Consider the following 19,058-nt stretch of genomic DNA (forward strand, 5'->3'; position numbering starts at 1 on the left):
AAGACCAAGAACTCCTGAAAGAACCAACCTATGTAAACCCGAGCTTGACTGTGGCCTGCCTGAAGCCACAGTGCTGTCCCCTTCACGGCACCCTGATGCAGCAGATGCTAAACCACATCTGTGGACTCACTGGATACATGAATAAACCAGAGGATGAGTTCTTCTGAGCTCTTTGGAAGTAACTTGAAAGTATTTTTTATAATAAACCACTGGCCTACCAATGTTTCAATAATTAAAAATATTTTTAATTTCTAAAGCAATACCAGTTGGTTGCGAAAATTCAATATTACTCAAAGGAAACTGTTACTTCGGTGCATGAGTCCTTCAGGACTTTTTCTACATATATACAATTGTTTAAGTATGTGTGTATGTGCAGGTATATATATACATGTGCACATATATACATGTACATATGTTCATATCCATAACTGATGAAAATTGGATCACACTATGCATTCTTTCATCAACTTGTTTAAATAAATTTTTAATTTAACAAAAAAATTTTGCTTTAATAATCTTTCCTTTTATTTGTTTAACCTGTATAAAGTTTTAGGCAGATAACTTTTAAAAAATCCCTCTAGATATAATTTTTTTCCAAATTATTGTTTTGTAAATTTGTTAAAATACATTCTGAGTATGTAGAATTGAAAATTAAAGTTCCACCATCCCCACCATTTCATAATTCCACATTCTTCCCTCCCAAGATAACCATAGTAAAGAGTTTACTCTACATCCTTCTGCATTTTTAGTGCATATACTAAAACTACACACACACACACACACACACACACACACAAACATGAATATATATACATGTCAGGGGCAGCAAACCCCACACCCTGACCTTGTGCAGTAGAAAAATCTACTAATTTTCCCTGGTCATGGGGGTGAGAAGGGACGGACATCATTATTTAAGTAGCAGTAAAGTACTCAACTACTTAACTACTATTAGGTAAGCTACTCAACTGGTTTATCCAATATATTTATTGAAAAAATGTTTCCAATACATTTATTGAAAAAACCTGCATATATGTGGACCTGTTCAAACCTGTGTTGTCCAAGGGTTGATATATATGAGGGGTCTTCAAAAGGTTCGCAGAAAAATAGAATTAAAAGATAATACAAATCTTTCCATGAACTTTCTGAAGTATCCTCGTGTGTGTGTGTGTGTGTGTATATATATATATATATATATACACACACACACATATACATAGTTCAAAATATCTTGTCAGAATATCAGAGAATATTTAAGTTCGTATTGATGAATACTATTTTAAAATTTCTTCATGTTATTTAGTGATCCACACAGTAGCTGAAACACAGATACGGAACCAGACTGCAAGAGTTCAAATCCCAGCTCTGCTATGAGAACTTGGCCCAGTTTCTAATCTTCCTGTACCTCAGTTTCCCCTATAAAATGGGGATTATATTAGGTTGGACCATATGGAAATGCTAAGCCATGTGACTCACATGATTCAACTTAACAACAGTATCTATCTCACAGTGCTAAAATAACAGGTAATACAGTTCAGCTTCCAAGCTGGATCTCCTGACACCTAGACCAGTGAGTTCTTTCCTTTGCATCCCAAGGTCTGATTGCGCGACAGCCGAGATGTCACCACTACAAAACCTGAGTGCACAGTGTAGTGCCTGCTATGGCTAAAACTTAACTCAGCAATATGGGAAGAACCACTAGGATACTGGAACATGTGAAGTTCCTGACTCAAAATACCCTGCTGAATTAACCTTTTGAATGCTTGTGATGGTTAATTTTATGTGTCAAATTGGTTAGTCTACGGTGCCCAATTGTTTGGTCAAATACCAGTCTAGATGTTGCTGTGACGATATTTTTTCAAGATGTGATTAACATTTAAATCAGTAAACTTTGAGTAAAGCAGATTACCCTCCATAATGTAGGTGAGCCTCATCCAATTAGTTGAAGGTCTTAAGAGCAAGGAAGTAGAAAACATTCTCCTCAACACTGCAACATAGAAATTCTGCCTAAGTTTCCAGCCTGCTGTCCTGCAGAATTTGGACACAACACGCAACATCAACTCTTACCTGAATCTCCACCCTACCAATCTGCCCTACAGTGTTTCGAACTTGTCAGCCCCACAATCGTGTGAGCCAATTCCCTAAAATCAATCAGTCTCTCTCTCTCCCATTCTCTTAACCTGAGAGAAAAGTCCCTGAGAGATTCGGCTACTGGCAAGTGCAGTGCTGCTGTAACAGATATCTACACATGTGGAAGTGGCTTTGAAATTGGGTAATGGGTAGAGGATGGAAGAGTTTTGAGATGCATGATAGAAAAAGCGTACACTGCTTGAAGAGACTGTTGGTCCAAGGAGATTCTGGTGAGGGTTCACCAAGGGAAGAGGGGAGCTGTAGAGAAAGTTTCTATTGTATAAGAGAATACATAGAAGGGTACTTCAAAAAGTTCATGTAAACACAGAGTCAAAAGATGATACAAATCTTTCTATGAACTTTTTGAAGTACCCTTGTATATAGGTAACAATCCACTACTTGGCAATTGGCACCTCAAGTGGGGGAAATCTTGTTGGGCTGAGGCCTTAATCTGTGGGATCTGGTGCCATCTCCAGGTAGATAGGTCAGAATTCAATTGAGTTATAGGATACCCAGCTGGTATCTGCTGGAGAACTGACTGGTTGCTGGTGGGGAGTAATCCCCACAAATTTTGGTGACCAGAGGTGAAGTATTCAGTATTGTATTTAGAGACTATGTATACGAGAGGAAAAAACACTTTGGTTTTTTCCTTATCTCAGAGGAGACCAGAGGGGAGACTATTATGGGTTGTATTACCCCCTCAAATTCATATGTTGAAATCCTAACCCCTAGTACCTCAGAATGTGACTACTCTAAATTGAACTGTGTTCTCACAAATTCATATGTTGAAATTCTAATCCCCAATATGATGATATTTGGAGATGGGGCCTTTAGGAGATAATTAGGCTCAAATGAGGTCATGAGGATAGGACCTTCATGATGGAATTAGTGCCCTTATAAGAAGAGACACCAGAGAGTTCTCTCTTCTCTCTCTCTCTCTCTCTCTCCGCCATATAATGACATAGTGAGAAGATGGCTGTCTGCAAGCCAGGAACACAGCACTCACCAGAACCTAACAATGCTGGGACCCTGATTTCATACTTCCATCCTCCAGAACTGTGAGAAAATACTTTCTGTTGTTTAAGCCATTCAGTCTATAGTATTTTGTTATGACAGCCTGAGCTGACTAACATGGAGACTTTATTTGGAAGAGAACACAACGTAATAGTTATGATAAGTTCATCAGGGTGGACCCTAATCCAATATGATTGGTATCCTCATAAAAAAGGGAAATTTGGACATAGAGACAAACATACATAGAGGAAAGATGATGTAAAGAGACGCAGGGTAAAGATGGCCATTTACAAGCCGAGGGGAGAGGCCTGGAACAGATCCTTCCCTCACAGCCTCAGAAGGAACCAAACTTGCTCATTCCTTGCCTCCAGAACTGTAAGACAACACATTTCCATTGTTTAAGCCAACTTGTTTGTGGTACTTTGTTGTGGCAGCCCTAGCAAACTAATACAATGCTCCTGAAAAACTTTGGGTAGCCTGATTTACTAATTGGGAAATATAGAACTTGTGAGATCCATACATGCCTGGAAAAGGCCAGACATGTTATTTTACTAATAAATAATCCTGTGAGTTTAATTTTTCCACTTTAATAAATAATCAGGAAGTTTTGGGAATGAAAATTTGCTATGCCTGTAGGATCACAACTCATGGATTTACTAGTCATTCTTCCTGCTATATATATTTGAAGGTTTGGGTATTTACTGTTTCTTTTTTTTTTTTTAATTTTTATTTTGTCGATATACAATGTGGTTGATTATTGTGGCCCATCGCCGAAACCTCCCTCCCTCCTCTCTCCCCTCCCTCCCACCCAACAATGTCCTTTCTGTTTGCTTGTTGTATCAACTTCAAGGAATTGTAGTTGTTATATCTTCTTCTCCGCCCCTGGTTTTTTTTTTTTTTTTTGTGTGTGTGTGTGTTTGTGTGATTTTATTTATTTATTTTTAGCTCCCACCAATAAGTGAGAACATGTGGTATTTCTCTTTCTGTGCCTGACTTGTTTCACTTAATATAATTCTCTCAAGGTCCATCCATGTTGTTGCAAATGGCAGTATTTCATTCGTTTTTATAGCTGAGTAGTATTCCATTGTGTAGATATACCACATTTTCCGTATCCACTCATCCGATGATGGACATTTGGGCTGGTTCCAACTCTTGGCTATTGTAAAGAGTGCTGTAATGAACATTGGAGAACAGGTATACCTTCGACTTGATGATTCCATTCCTCTGGGTATATTCCCAGCAGTGGGATAGCTGGGTCATATGGTAGATCTATCTGCAATTGTTTGAGGGACCTCCATACCATTTTCCATAGAGGCTGCACCATTTTGCAGTCCCACCAGCAATGTATGAGAGTTCCTTTTTCTCCGCAACCTCGCCAGCATTTATCGTTCAGAGTCTTTTGGATTTCAGCCATCCTAACAGGGGTGAGATGGTATCTCAGTGTACTTTGGATTTGCATTTCCCAGATGCTGAGTGATGTTGAGCATTTTTTCATATGACTGTTGGCCATTTGTATATCTTCCTTAGAGAAATGCCTACTTAGCTCTTTTGCCCATTTTTTAATTGGGTTGCTTGTTTTTTTCTTGTAAAGTTGTTTGAGTTCCTTATATATTCTGGATATTAATCCTTTGTCAGACGTATATTTTGCAAATATTTTCTCCCACTCTGTTGGTTGTCTTTTAACTCTGTTAATTGTTTCTTTTGCTGTGCAGAAGCTTTTTAGTTTGATATAATCCCATTTGTTTATTTTTCTTTGGTTGCCCGTGCTTTTGGGGTTGCATTCATGAAGTCTGTGTCCAGTCCTATTTCCTGAAGTGTTTCTCCCATGTTTTCTTTAAGAAGTTTTATTGTTTCAGGGTGTATATTTAAATCCTTAATCCATTTTGAGTTGATTTTAGTATATGGTGAGAGGTATGGGTCTAGTTTCATTCTCCTGCATATAGATATCCAGTTATCCCAGCACCATTTGCTGAAGAGGCAGTCCCTTCCACAGTGAATAGGCTTGGTACCTTTGACAAAGATCAGATGGCAGTAAGTGTGTGGGTTGATTTCTGGATTCTCTATTCCATTGATCAATGTGTCTGTTTTTATGCCAGTACCATACTGTTTTGGTTATTATAGCTTTGTAGTATAGCTTAAAGTCAGGTAGTGTTATGCCTTCAGCTTTATTTTTTTTACTCAGCATTGCTTTGGCTATGCGTGGTCTTTTATTATTCCATATAAATGTCTGGATAGTTCTTTCCATTTCTGAGAAAAATGTCATTGGAATTTTGATGGGGATTGCACTGAATTTGTATATCACTTTGGGTAGTATGGACATTTTCACTATGTTGATTCTTCCAATCCAAGAGCATGGGATATCTTTCCATCTTCTTTTATCCTCTCTAATTTCTCTCAGTAGTGGTTTGTAGTTCTCATTATAGAGATTTTTCACCTCCTTGGTTAACTCAATTCCTAAGTATTTTATTTTTTTGGTGGCTATTGTAAATGGGCAGGCTTTCTTGATTTCTCGTTCTGCATGTTCACTATTGGAGAAAAGAAATGCTACTGATTTTTGTGTGTTGATTTTGTATCCTGCTACTGTGCTGAAATCATTTATCAACTCCAAGAGTTTTTTTGTAGAGGTTTTAGGCTGTTCGATATATAGGATCATGTCATCTGTAAACAGGGACAGTTTGACTTCATCTTTTCCAATCTGGATGCCCTTTATTTCCTTCTCTTCTCTGATTGCTCTGGCTAGTACTTCCAACACTAGGTTGAATAGGAGTGGTGAGAGTGGGCATCCTTCTCTGCTTCCTGTTCTCAAAGGAAAAGCTTTCAGCTTTTCCCCATTCAGGATGATATTAGCAGTGGGTTTGTCATATATGGCTTTATTATGTTGAGATACTTTCCATCTATACCTAACTTATAGAGGTTCTTTGTCATGAATGAGTGCTGAACTTTATCAAATGCTTTTTCAGCACCTATAGAGATGATCATATGGTCCTTGTGTTTGAGTTTATTAATATGGTGTATCACATTTATTGATTTGCGTATGTTGAACCAACCTTGCATCCCTGGGATTAATCCCACTTGATCGTGGTGAATAATTTTACGTATGTGTTGCTGTATTCTGTTTCCTAGTATTTTAGTGAGGATTTTTGCATCTATATTCATCAAGGATATTGGCCTGTAGTTTTCTTTTTTGGTTATATCCTTACCTGGTTTTGGTATCAGGATGATGTTTGCTTCATAGAATGAGTTTGGGAGATTTGCCTCAGTTTCAATCTTTTGGAATAGTTTGTAAAGAATCGGTGTCAATTCCTCTTTGAATGTTTGGTAAAATTCTGCTGTGAATCCATCTGGTCCTGGGCTTTTCTTTGTTGGGAGCCTTCTGATAACAGCTTCAATCTCCTTTATTGTTATTGGTCTGTTCAAATTTTCTACGTCTTCATGGTTCAGTTGTGGGAGCTTGTGTGTGTCCAGAAATTTATCCATTTCCTCCAGACTTTCAAATATGTTGGCGTATAGTTGTTTATAGTAGTCTCGAATGATTCCTTGTATTTCAGATGAATCAGTTGTAATATCGCCTTTTTCATTTCTAATTTTTGTTATTTGGGTCTTCTCTCTTCTTTTTTTTGTTAGCCATGCTAATGGTTTGTCAATTTTATTTATCTTTTCAAAAAACCAACTTTTTGATTCGTTGATCTTTTGTATCGTTTTTTGGGTTTCAATTTTATTCAGTTCTGCTCTGATCTTAAGGATTTCTTTCCATCTGCTAACTTTAGGTTTAGATTGTTCTTGTTTTTCTAGTTCTTTAAGGTGAAGTGTTAGGTTGTTCACTTGCCATCTTTCCATTCTTCTGAAGTGAGCATTTAATGCAATAAATTTCCACCTTAATACTGCTTTTGCAGTATCCCACAGGTTTTGGTATGATGTATCATTATTTTCATTAGTTTCAATAAATTTTTTGATTTCCTGCTTGATTTCTTCTTGGACCCATATGTCATTAAGTAGAATGTTGTTTAATTTCCATGTGTTTGTATAGTTTCCAGAGTTTCGTTTGTTATTGATTTCTAGTTTTAATCCATTGTGGTTTGAGAAAATACATGGGATAATTCCAATTTTTTTGAATTTGTTGAGACTTGATTTGTGACCTAATATGTGATCTATCCTGGAGAATGATCCATGTGCTGATGAGAAAAATGAATATTCTGAGGTTGTTGGATGGAATGTTCTGTAGATATCTGCCGAGTCCAATTGGTCTAGAGTATTGTTTAGATATTGTGTTTCTTTGCTGATTCTTTGCCTAGATGATCTGTCCAATATTGACAGTGGGGTGTTCAGGTCCCCTGCTATTATGGTATTAGTGTCTATTTCCTTCTTTAGGTCTAATAAAGTTTGTTTTATAAATCTGGCTGCTCCAACATTGGGTGCGTACATATTTATCATTGTTATGTCTTCTTGATGCATCAGTCCTTTTATCATTATGTAGTGTCCCTCATTGTCTCTTTTTATGGTTTTTAGTTTAAAGTCTATTTTGTCAGATATAAGAATAACTACTCCAGCTCATTTTTCATTTCTGTTTGCATGGTAAATCTTTTTCCATCCTTTCACTCTTAGTCTATGTGAGTCTTTATGGGTGAGGTGGGTCTCTTGTAGGCAGCATATAGTTGGGTCCTCCTTTTTAATCCAGTCAGCCAGTCTGTGTCTTTTGGTTGGGGAATTTAAGCCTTTTACATTAAGAGTTATTATTGAAAGGTGTTGATTTATTCCTAGCATTTTATTGGTTGTTTGTCTTAGGTGTCTTTTGTTCCTTGCTCTCTGATTTACTGTTTGTTTTTTGTGTTTGTTGGTTCCTTAGGCTGTAGATAGCATTTTCGTTTGTTTGTTTTCTCTTCATGAATGCTATTTTTTATTATACTAGTGGGTTTTGATTTTTCTTGGGTTTTTATGGCAGTGGTAGTTATTTTTCAGGAACCAAACCCAGTACTCCCTTGAGAATTTCTTGTAAGGGTGGTCGTGTGGTGGTAAACTCCCGCAGTTTTTGTTTGTCTGAGAAATATATTTGCCCTTCATTTCAGAAGGATAGCCTTGCAGGGTAGAGTATTCTTGGCTGGCAATCTTTGTCTTTTAGTATTTTGAATATATCGTCCCATTCCTTTCTGGTTTTTAGGGTTTGTGATGAAAAGTCTGATGTTAGCCTGATTGGGGCTCCCTTATAGGTGATTTGACGCTTCTCTCTTGCAGCTTTTAAGATTCTCTCTTCTCTTTGAGTTTTGCCAATTTGACTATAACATGTCTTGGAGAAGACCTTTTTCGGTTGAATACGTTTGGAGATCGTTGAGCTTCCTGGATCTGAAGATCTGTGATTTTTCCTATACCTGGGAAGTTTTCTGCCACTATTTTGTTGAATATGTTTTCAATGCAATCACCTTTTTCCTCCCCTTCTGGAATACCCATGACTCGGATATTTGAGCGCTTAAGGTTGTCTGATATCTCTCTCAGATTTTCTTCAATGTCTTTGATTCTTTTTTCTTTTTTTTTGTCTGCTTGTGTTATTTCAAACAGCCCATCTTCAAGTTTAAAGTTTCTCTCTTCAACTTCTGCAAGCCTGTTGGTTCAACTCTCCATTGTGTTTTTTATTTCGCTGAATAACTTCTTCAGTTCAGCAAGTTCTGCTACCTTTTTTTTCAGGACATTGATTTCCTTGTACATTTCCTCTTTCAGGTCCTGTATACTTTTCCTCATTTCATCATGATGTCTAGCTGAGTTTTCTTGTATTTCATTCAGTTTCCTTAGAATTATCACTCGAAATTCCTTGTCAGTCATTTCAAGGGCTTCTTGTTCTATAGGATCTAGAGTTTGAGATTTATTAACTTTTGGTGGTGTACTTTCTTGGTTTTTTGTATTTCTGGTATCTTTTTTATGATGTTTATTCATTGTGGCAGGGGGTTTCACAGTCCACAGGTTTGACACTATTGACTAACTAAGGTGATGCTGTGGTTGCCAATTTGGTATGACTACCTCCGTGACTGCTTTGTTGGCCTCTAGTGCCTTGTGTGTGTGGTTGCCTCGGGTCTTGGGCCTCTCCGGGGAGCCACCTCTCTAGTCAGTTTGGACTCTGCTGGGCTGCTGGATCACAGGGCGGTACCGCAGGGTGTGTGGTCTCTGCTGAGCTTCCACTTCCTGTGCCGGACTTCTCCCTGTTCCGTGCGCTCTGGCCCGGACTGCTGGGATGCACCGTGGCACCGCAGAGCATGTGGTCTCTGCAGAGCTTCCCCTACCCCTACAGGATTTCTCCCTGCTCTGTGTGCACTAGGCCAGGCTTGGGATGGAGCCAGGTGGCGGCAGTGAAGCCTACCTGCTGCTAGATCGCGTGGTGGCGGCCCCCCCACAGAGTGTGTGGACTCTACAGAGCTTCTATTTCCCTTGCTGGATGTCTCTGTGCTCCGTGCACATTGGGCCGGGCTGCTGGTTCGTGCGGCAGCAGTGTGGTCCCCGTGGAGTTCCCGCCTCCCCTGCCGGACTTCTCCCTTCTCCGAGCGCACTAGGCGGGGCTGGGGATGAAGCCAGGTGCCTGCGGTGAAGCCTACCTGCTGGATCACGCATTGGCGGCCCCACAGGGTGTGTGGTTTCTGCCAAGTCTCTGCCTCCCTAGCCAGATGTCTCCCCACTTTGTGAGCATTGGGCTGGGCTGGGAATGGAGCTGGGTGGCGGCAGTGAAGCCTACCTGCTGGATCTCGCAGTGGCGGCCCCACAAGGTTTGTGTTTTACATCGAGTCTCTGCCTCCCTAGCTGGATGTCTCCCCGCTCTGTGCGCACTGGGCTGGGCTGGGAATGGAGCTGGGTGGTGGCAGTGAAGCCTACCTGCTGGATCTCGCCATGGAGGCCCCGCAGGGTGTGTGTTTTCTGCCGAGTCTCCACCTCCCTAGCCAGACGTGTCCCCGCTCTGTGAGCTCTGGGCTGGGCTGCTGGATCTCGCAGTGGCGGCCCTGCAGGGTGTGTGTCTCCTGCCGAGCCTCCGCCTCCTTTGCCGGATGTCTCTCCGCTCTGAGCGCACTGGGCTGGGCTGGGAATGGAGCCAGGCGGCAGCAGTGAAGCCTATCTGCCGGATTGTGCGATGGCGGCCCTGCAGGGTATGTGGTCTCCGCGGAGCCTCTGCCTCCTCTGCTGGATGTCTCCCTGTTCCATATGCATCTGTTGTTGTGTTTTTATAGTTTTAATCAGTTGATTTGTGGGAGAGAGTGACGCCAGGGACCGTCTATTCTGCCATCTTGACCCCAAGTCCTGGGTATTTACTGTTTCTGCAAAATACTGTAATTTCTTTTTACTTCACTCTATATTAAATTTAGGTTGAAACTAACACTTCCAGGGAACTTGGTATTTTAGAAGAATATTCAATATGTTCCATTTTAAAATAATGCCAGATGTCCACATTAATTTAGATATGGGCTGATACAACGTATTATTTTATGAGAAGCAACACAAACTGAACTGAATATATTCGAAAACTTTAAAATAATATTATCAAGACCTTTTAGAGTATATAATATTAAAAAGTATTGATTTTACTTTCAGCAACAAGCTACTGTAGATTCAAGTATTTGGTTTTCAGTTACGAAAGGAAGTACTTTAAGGACTGTGATAGACACTGAAGTCAGAGCTTTTAATACAATCTCCATGGTAACATGGGAAGGAGCACAGTCTGGTGGACCAAATGAAAGCTGCAAACTCAAAATTCATACCCTCACATTAACCGACCACAGAAAGCCACATTCTATCTTGGCATTTCCTCTCTACTATAAACACAGGCACTCTGGCTTTGTTCAACAAAAGGGCATTGCCTGAGTCCTATGAACTTGATATACTAAATTAGTTGATTTTACTAAATTAATACTATTATCGTTATGTTCTTAAATACAGATTATTCACATTAAACTTCTATGTTGTAGAAGGGAAATAAGTAGCAGTAAATTAAAAATGCAAGTACTGAATAAGTTCCCCAAATTTCATATAAAGATAACACAAAAATGACCTCATTTGAAGGATCTACCATATTTTCATAAATGAATTACCATGATAAAAAGGTTTATTTTTTTAAAATAGGCATTTAGAATCTGATTGGCTACTAACTGAGCATCCTGACCATATTGTTTTGCTTACAATTTCATATTTTCAATAAGGAAATGTCTTCTATAGGAAATTGTACAATAACAATGCATAGGGATTTTAACTGCAGTTTAATGAATTAGTTAAGATTTCTTATGATGATATCTTGCTAATCTGTATACCATTTGCACACAATGATAAGAAATTATGAAGTCCCCGAGCTAGAAAAATAGATAATAGTAGCTAAAATTTACTTAGTATTTATTACATGTCAGGCACCATCCTGGGCTCTTCCACAGATGATCTCATTTAATCCTCTCAATGACCTTATTTAGTAGACGTTATCATTATCCCCATTTTATTGATGAAAAGACTAAGCTCAGAGATGTTCAGTAATTTGCCCTAGGTCTCTCAGTGGAGGAATCAAATTCAAGGCTTTAGTACTTGACCACTATGTGCTACTGCTTCTCAAAGATGTCTGTTTCATTTGTTAATTTTATTCATGTAAATAACACACTGGGAACCTGACTCAGTTCATTTTACTCTAATTTAAATGCAATTCCACCAGATTTGGTTATCTGAACACCTAAGATTAGAGGTAGCAAATTAGAAAGGTTTGGAGCAGGGCTTCTCCAAGCAGGAAACATTAAAAATAAAGTTGAAACAGGAACAGACAGTACAACAATATGGGATTACTCACAGCAAGAAAAAGACATACACAGTTTTGAGAGGGAGTGGGTGGAGATATGGAAAAGGTATCTGCCATTTGTGGAACACCTGTTATGGGCCAGGTGTTTGCCTTTGTCGTCTGCTAATCCTCACAATGGTCCTGCCATGTAGGTTGTTCTGTTCCCATCTCAAGGCTCACAGAAGTTCAGCAGTGTGCCCAAGCTCTCACAGCACAAGAGCCAGGCTTACTGGGTGCCAGGTCCATGCTCTGAACACTGCACCACACTGCCTATCCTGAATGGATTAAGAAATGAAGGAAGGAAACAAAATCTTGGAAAGGTTTCTATAAAAATGATTATAATAGAAACATTTTGTGGCATTGAAGAGGGGTAACAAGCCTCAGTTATCTGGAAAATTTGCTTGTCCCCCCACATTTGATGGAGAAGACATTATAGCACTTTAACTTTAAAAAATTCAAACGTAAAAAATCCTAAATTTAGAAAATCCACAAGTTAAGATTGTACAAATGGAGGATTTTTCATTTGATGTCCTGTCTTTAATAGTCTGGTTTTTTTTTTTTTTTTGAACTACCATTATTGGGGTTTTATTTAGTGAACATTCTTAGCAAATTCAAGGCATTGTGCCAAAAAATAATGAAGAGGGGCATGAGAATGCCATTTGGAAGGGTTAGAAATTCAGAACAGAAACACACATACACACACACACACAGAATTCAGTCCACACTTTCAGTCAGCAACACCAGTTAAATAGAAGGGCTGGGCTAGTCCCATTAGCCAGCAAATTTTTTTCTTGCATCCCTTATTGCCTAAAGACTATTGTGAATAAGGGAATAGCAGGAAAACATTCCCACAAAGAATGAGCTACTCTAAATAACAGATACAATCAAACTACTCTGTATATGAGTAAAAAATTAACTGGTAAAGGCAAGTCTAGTTTTCTTGTGACGTTGAAAATGTGTATTCATTTCATTTGGCTGTATCTCAGGAAGCATATTATGCCCCTTTAGAGCTGCTGACTTAACAATGCTTTTGTGCATGGCTTCCTCCTCCCCACATCGCACCCCTCCCAGGTTTAAACCCTGGTGCCCATTTAGGCATGATTACCCTTGGTGCAGCCCTGCCATTGGTGTCTCTCTCAAGGGAAAGAGCTTGGGGTAGACAATCGTAAACATGGGCTCACTACATCGGTGGCAGTGTCCCAGGGGGCAGTGCAGCAGCTCCAGGAGACTTCTGGGTAATGAGATTGGAGACAGAAAGTTCAAATCTGGAACACAAAAGAAAATCATGCACATGAGTAAAAAATCAGATTTCCTTAAACTATTTCTCTGTTACCAAGTAAGTTCAGTTAGTTAAAAGTACTTCATGTTGAATATTCTGTTATCTGATAGGCACTGAATAAAAATCTAACATTACTGGGAAATAAAAGATGTTTTTTACATTTTTGATACTAAAAGAAAACATAACTCCACTCTTTTAAGAGCAACCAGAAGCTGTCCTGAGGTAGAGGCAAGGAAAGAATAGGATCAAATATTCTTTAAGAACAAAGATCAAAAAGGCATCAATTTACCCAGAGGGGGTTTTGTAAGCTTTTATGAGTTGGAGAATTTAAAAAGACTGCGACTAAAGAGTAACACTGACTTCTATTAAGTTCTCCCTAAATCTGCTGGGCATTTAGTATCAATCAAGCATCAATCAAGGCTAAATCATATTTATTGAAGAAAGTAAAAAGCAGGAAATCAAAGAGAATGAAAAAATAATGAAACCAAGATTTTCCCTGCCTCACTCCCATGAGCTGTCATTAATAAAAATAGGGAGTTTCATTCCCAACTTAGTATAAGCTACACAAAAGAGAGGTTTAAAGCAAAACATCCCAGTGGCTGAGGCAATCTTGAGCACATATTCGCCCTGGGTTTCTACTGAGGACAAACATACAGTAGAGAGAGAAATGGTCAGAATGAAATGAAATCTAAAAATTATCAACTCATTTTTGGGAATGAAATGCAAATTATCTTCTTACCTTTTATATTTGTCCAGACTCATCAATAAACACTTAGAAAAATGTAATTTAGTCATAGGTAAATAACTACAATTTTGTTTAGTTTTATAAAACAACTTAACTTTATACTAGACATTCCTGGAAGGTTAATATTAGATGTTTTGTATAAACTTTTTTTTTTTTTGCAAAGACAAAACATTTAGCAGCTTTAAAAACACTCAAAATGTGCTTTTCTTATTAATATTGCCTCATGCTTTCTTAAAGCATTTCAGGTGCACATCCCACAATACCTATGAAATCTATGCACTGCCAAATCCTTTCTAAAATCAGTCGGCATGCTGTGATAGTGCTGCCAACGTCTCCTGGTATTTCTTCTCCTGTAGGTGTACACATTTCTCAGATGTGAGGAAGCAGTGAGGCAAAAACCTGCTGTGTGGAAAGAGGTACCCAACTTTGCTTTCAGGATAAGTTCTTTCCAAATTTTTCCTACTGTCAGCCTTTCAACTTTGACCAAATACACATTCCCAAAACACCAATTTCCTTCATTCAAACCACCTAGATTCTTTTAACCATATTAATAAATGCTTCTGGGATTGGTGTTGATAAAATATTAAAACTTTTTCTTATAAGAAAAGTCCATTCCACAACAATGTGAATTACTTAATGCCACTGAACTGTACACTTAAAGATAGTTGAAATGGTAAATTTTGTGTTATGTGTGTTTTACCACAAAAGAAACTTTTTTTAGAAGATTAAAGCCAAAACCGGCAGCCTAAAACACAGTTTTTATGTTCACCGAGAGACAAAAAAAAAAAAAGGAAAGGAAAAGAGAAGTCCCAGGTACCTTTCAGAAAACTGTGGTAGGTGTGATACAGACTTCTCATGGCCAGTTCTTGCAGGGGCAAGACGTGATCATTCTCTGTCCCTATGGCCTTCACCTCGGCTGGGAGGAAGACGGTTAGCTGCCCTGATGAAAAGGAAAGCAGCTTTACCTCGGAAACTTGAATAGGAGCACCACAGCTGCAAAAAGACACAGGTTCACAGGGGTATTAACAAAAGGAAAAGAATATGGGTGCCAATAAAGTGTGTTAATCAAGATACACATTTGAAAATTTACAACACTGCTGAATTGCCAGAATTCTTTGCAAAGTGAACAGATGTGATCCTGGGTTCCTTAATAAAACCTGTCTTACACATCTAAACTCATCAGTTGGAACACAGCTAAAGTATTGCTGAGACAATACTCACCTCGAGGAAGGACAAGCTTTAGAGGAACTTTTTAGGATCCACACAATTTGCTGTGTAAGCTCTACTGCTCATTTTATTACCCTCTCCAAGTTTATGTTTATTGAAACTTCCAAAATTTTTTTTAAAAAGAGTACTTTGTTGAGTTATAGTATCTTGTTTAACAGAGTTTTTGTGTAGAAAAACTTAAACCCACAAAGCAAACAGATTTTAATGGCAGAAGATAACTTTATTGGATCTTTCCATAAACTTGTGGGGAAAATATTAGCATACTGAATAAGCCAAGTCACGCCACGCAGCCAGAAGGCAGAGATGCCCTTCTTCCTTTAACTGTGGGGTTACCAAAACTCAGGAGTCCAATCTCATTCTACCTCCTGTCTGAGAACTTTTGGTTACTTAAAAGCCTCAATAGTTTTCTCCTCTAAATAGGAAACAAGTGCCAACAAACGTTGGCTCTCCAAACACGAGATGATACTTCTAACCTCAACCAGAAAAAGGCAATGAAGCATACGACACAGGACTGGAAAGCAGGAGACTTTGCTTCATTTATTCATTAGAAGTTCTTTCATTTGTTCATTCTGTCCCTTCATCAGAAAACATTTCCAGAGCATCCACTACACACCAGTCAATCATGATATTTAGGTTAAAAAAACCAAGATGACCCCTTTCCCTCGGGAGAACAATGTAGAGGTAGAGAAAGAGTGGCTGACCCTGTCCAGAAATTAGGAAAGATTTAGCAGAGTAGTCAGTATCTCACAGCACTCAACCAATTCACCAGGAATAAATGCAGGGATATACGTACTAGTATTCCAGGCAGAGGGAACATGTGCAGCAGTATGGACAACTGAAGAATATGGCTGTGTTTATGGTTTCAGGGGGAATGGAAAAAGGAATGCAGGATATGAAAGGGTGGGAGGAGGAAGCCAGGGATATTAACTGAATAAGTTAGATGGTTTTAATTCATGGGGAAATTGTTAGATGGTTTTCACAAAACTATCTGGGTACACTATGGTGAACAGGGAAAAGACTGGTAGCAAGGAGGTAAAGGAAACTACAGTCATACAAGGAACTAGGAATGGGGACACTGTTAGGTCCTAAAAGTGTGAGCTTGAGATAAATAGAAGAGGTATGGTATAGCCATTGCAGGGAAGAGCCTGTGGCTTTCTCTGCAAGTTCCTAAAGCAAATAATTTGTACTTTCAGACAATTGATAATTTGGAGGATTTGACCTGTTTTAAATAGAAATGTTATGGGGCTGGACAAATTCCACTTCATGACTTCTTTTTCACATATAACTATTTTTATCGATTTGGTCACAAGAGTTCTGGTTTTTGGCCAGGAGTATGCTTTTAAATAGGTTATTTTGAAATAGTCTAATATTGTAAATTTAAATTACAAAAATAATGCATGATCATTGTCATAAGCCAATCAATATAGAAAATGAAGAGAAAGTGAACAATTTTCCCTAACTTTTCCTCTTCAAACCCTTTTTCTACCTTCCCCAAAGTAACCTCTATTACCAGTTTGGTATTTATCATTCCACTCTTTTCTCTATGCTTAGACAAAAAATAGAGAGAGATAGATCCTCTCCTCCCACCTTTTTTTTTTTTTTTTTAATCAGATGGGATCAACAATTCTGTAATATGCTTTTATTCATGTAATCCTTCAGGACAATCAGGATAGATTTAGACAATCTTTTTAATAGCTACATAATACTACATAGTATGAATGAACCATAACTTACTAACCTATTCACTATGTTCAGCCCATTTTTTTTCAAAGTTATCCTCCTGCTACACAAACACCATCACAATAAATTTTACATACAATAATAGAAAATCTGTACATAGGAATGTAAGATAAAATTCTCAAACTGGGATGGCTGGCCCTGAAGGCTGAAAATTTTAAATGCCTGAGAACTCTCCAAAAAGGCTGTATGAGAGTATCCATTTCCCCACCTCATCATCAAACTAGATGTTATCAATCATTTTAGCATTTTGCCAGTCTGGGTTAATTAAAATAGTCTTCTTGGTTACTAATGAGTTTTATCACCTTCTGATATGTTTACTGGCCATTTATATTTCCTCTTCTGTGAAATGTCTACTCACATCCTTTGCCTCAATTTGTAGGAACTTCCATATTGACAGTCATAATCCTTTGTCATATGCACTAAAATATTTATTTTTGAAATATTTTTGTATTCTAACTTTGCATATGGTACCTTCTGTCATTCAGCAGTCATTTTTTTCTGATGTGAAATCTATCCATTTATATCTTTCATGGCATTTAGATTTTCTGATTTTCTTAAGAGGTTTGCCCTAATTTGAAGACTGCATATATTATCCTATAGTTTCTTCTAATATGTTTATTGTATTATTTTTACATGTATATATTTTATTTATTTATTTTTTTGGTGTATGATATGAAACAGGACTCAACTTTTTTCTTCCAAATAGACAAACAGTATTGGTAGCATTATTAACTAAAACTATCATTTACCTCTGAATTGAAATGCTCTCTTTACCATATTAAGCTCTCATATACCCTTGCATTAATTTCTGAAGTCTTTGATCTGTTCCAGTGATGTACTTGTTTAACCCTGTGCCAATTCTACATTGTCTTGATTATAATAACTTTATAGAAGAATCTATTATCTGATAAGTCTGCCCTAACTATCCTGGTTCAATTTTTTTCTTGCAATTCTCAGTTCTTTATTATTCCATTTAAACTTTATAATCATTTTATCTAGATCTTCCAAAAACCTTCTTGGGATTTAGATTAGAGTTAACACCAATTTATATGCGAATCTGGGTAAGACAGGTAATTTGATTTTAATAAAAATTTCACAACAGACACTATGCCAAAGAAGATATATAGATGGCAAATAAGACATGAAAAGATGCTCATCCCCTAGTCACTGGGAAAATGCAATATAAAACCATAATGAAATACCACTACACAGCAATTAGAATGGATAAAATGTGAAAGACTGATCATTCCAAGTGTTGACAAAGGTACATGAGAACTGAAAATCTTATATTGCCAGTGGGAATGGAAAATTGTAGTTATTTTCAGAAAGTTTGGCAATTTCTTTAAAAAATTAAACTCATATCTACTGTATACTCCAGCCATTCCACCCTTATCCTATTTCCTTATCGTATTTCATCCAAGAAAATGAAAGTACAGCTCCACTAAAAGACTGTTCATAGCAGTTTTATTTGCAATAAAGCCCAAAACTAGCACCAACAGAAATGCCTATTAACAAGTGAATGGAGACAATCTATGGTATATCCATACAATAGAACACTACCTAGCAATAAAAAGATATGAACTATTGATATGTGCTGCACAATGGATAAATACTCAAGTCATTAGCTGAATGATAGAAGACAGATCAAAAACGAGTATATACTGTTTGATTCCACTCACGTAAAATTCTAGAAAATGAAAATTAATCTACAGTGACAGAACACAGATGAGTGGTTGCCTGGAAATGGGATGAGGCATAGAAGGGAAGGATTACCAAAGAGCACAAGGAAGCTCTGGGGGTGATGGCTGTGTTTATCATCTTAATTGTAGTGATAGTTGTGGAGGTATATACATATGTCAAAACTTACCAAATTTTATACTTTTAAATATGAGGAGGTCTTCAAAAAGTTCATGGAAAGATTCCTATTATCTCTCAATTCTATTTTTCCACAACTTTTTGAAGGGTCTCATATGTACAATTAATTATACATCAGCAAAGTTCTTTCTGAAAAATACTAGAAAAAGCAAAGCAAATAGAAAAAGCAGGATACTGAAAAAGGTTAAGTGCTGAAACTGATGGAAAAAAAAAACAACAGAGTACAAAGATAAATAAAATAAAAAATTGGTTCTGTGAAATAAAAATACATA

At 37.8% G+C, this 19,058-nt stretch overlaps 1 protein-coding gene across 8 annotated transcripts in view; it reads right to left on the minus strand.

Annotated features, from left to right (window-relative positions):
- LRRC28 (leucine rich repeat containing 28) overlaps positions 1-19,058 on the minus strand; it is a 145,423-nt gene that overhangs the window by 5,403 nt on the left and 120,962 nt on the right. For 6 of the 8 annotated variants that reach the window (XM_063089275.1, XM_063089272.1, XM_063089268.1 and 3 more), the window contains 2 exons: positions 14,762-14,937; positions 13,026-13,185 (listed from right to left, as the gene is read on the minus strand). In XM_063089275.1, the coding sequence (XP_062945345.1) occupies positions 13,026-13,185; positions 14,762-14,937 (336 nt within the window). The remainder of the gene's footprint in view (positions 1-13,025; positions 13,186-14,761; positions 14,938-19,058) is intronic. The other 2 variants (XM_063089276.1, XM_063089273.1) reach the window with 1 other exon arrangement.

This window comes from Cynocephalus volans, chromosome 3, assembly GCF_027409185.1.
Source record: "Cynocephalus volans isolate mCynVol1 chromosome 3, mCynVol1.pri, whole genome shotgun sequence".
Taxonomy (NCBI): Eukaryota; Metazoa; Chordata; class Mammalia; order Dermoptera; family Cynocephalidae; genus Cynocephalus; species Cynocephalus volans.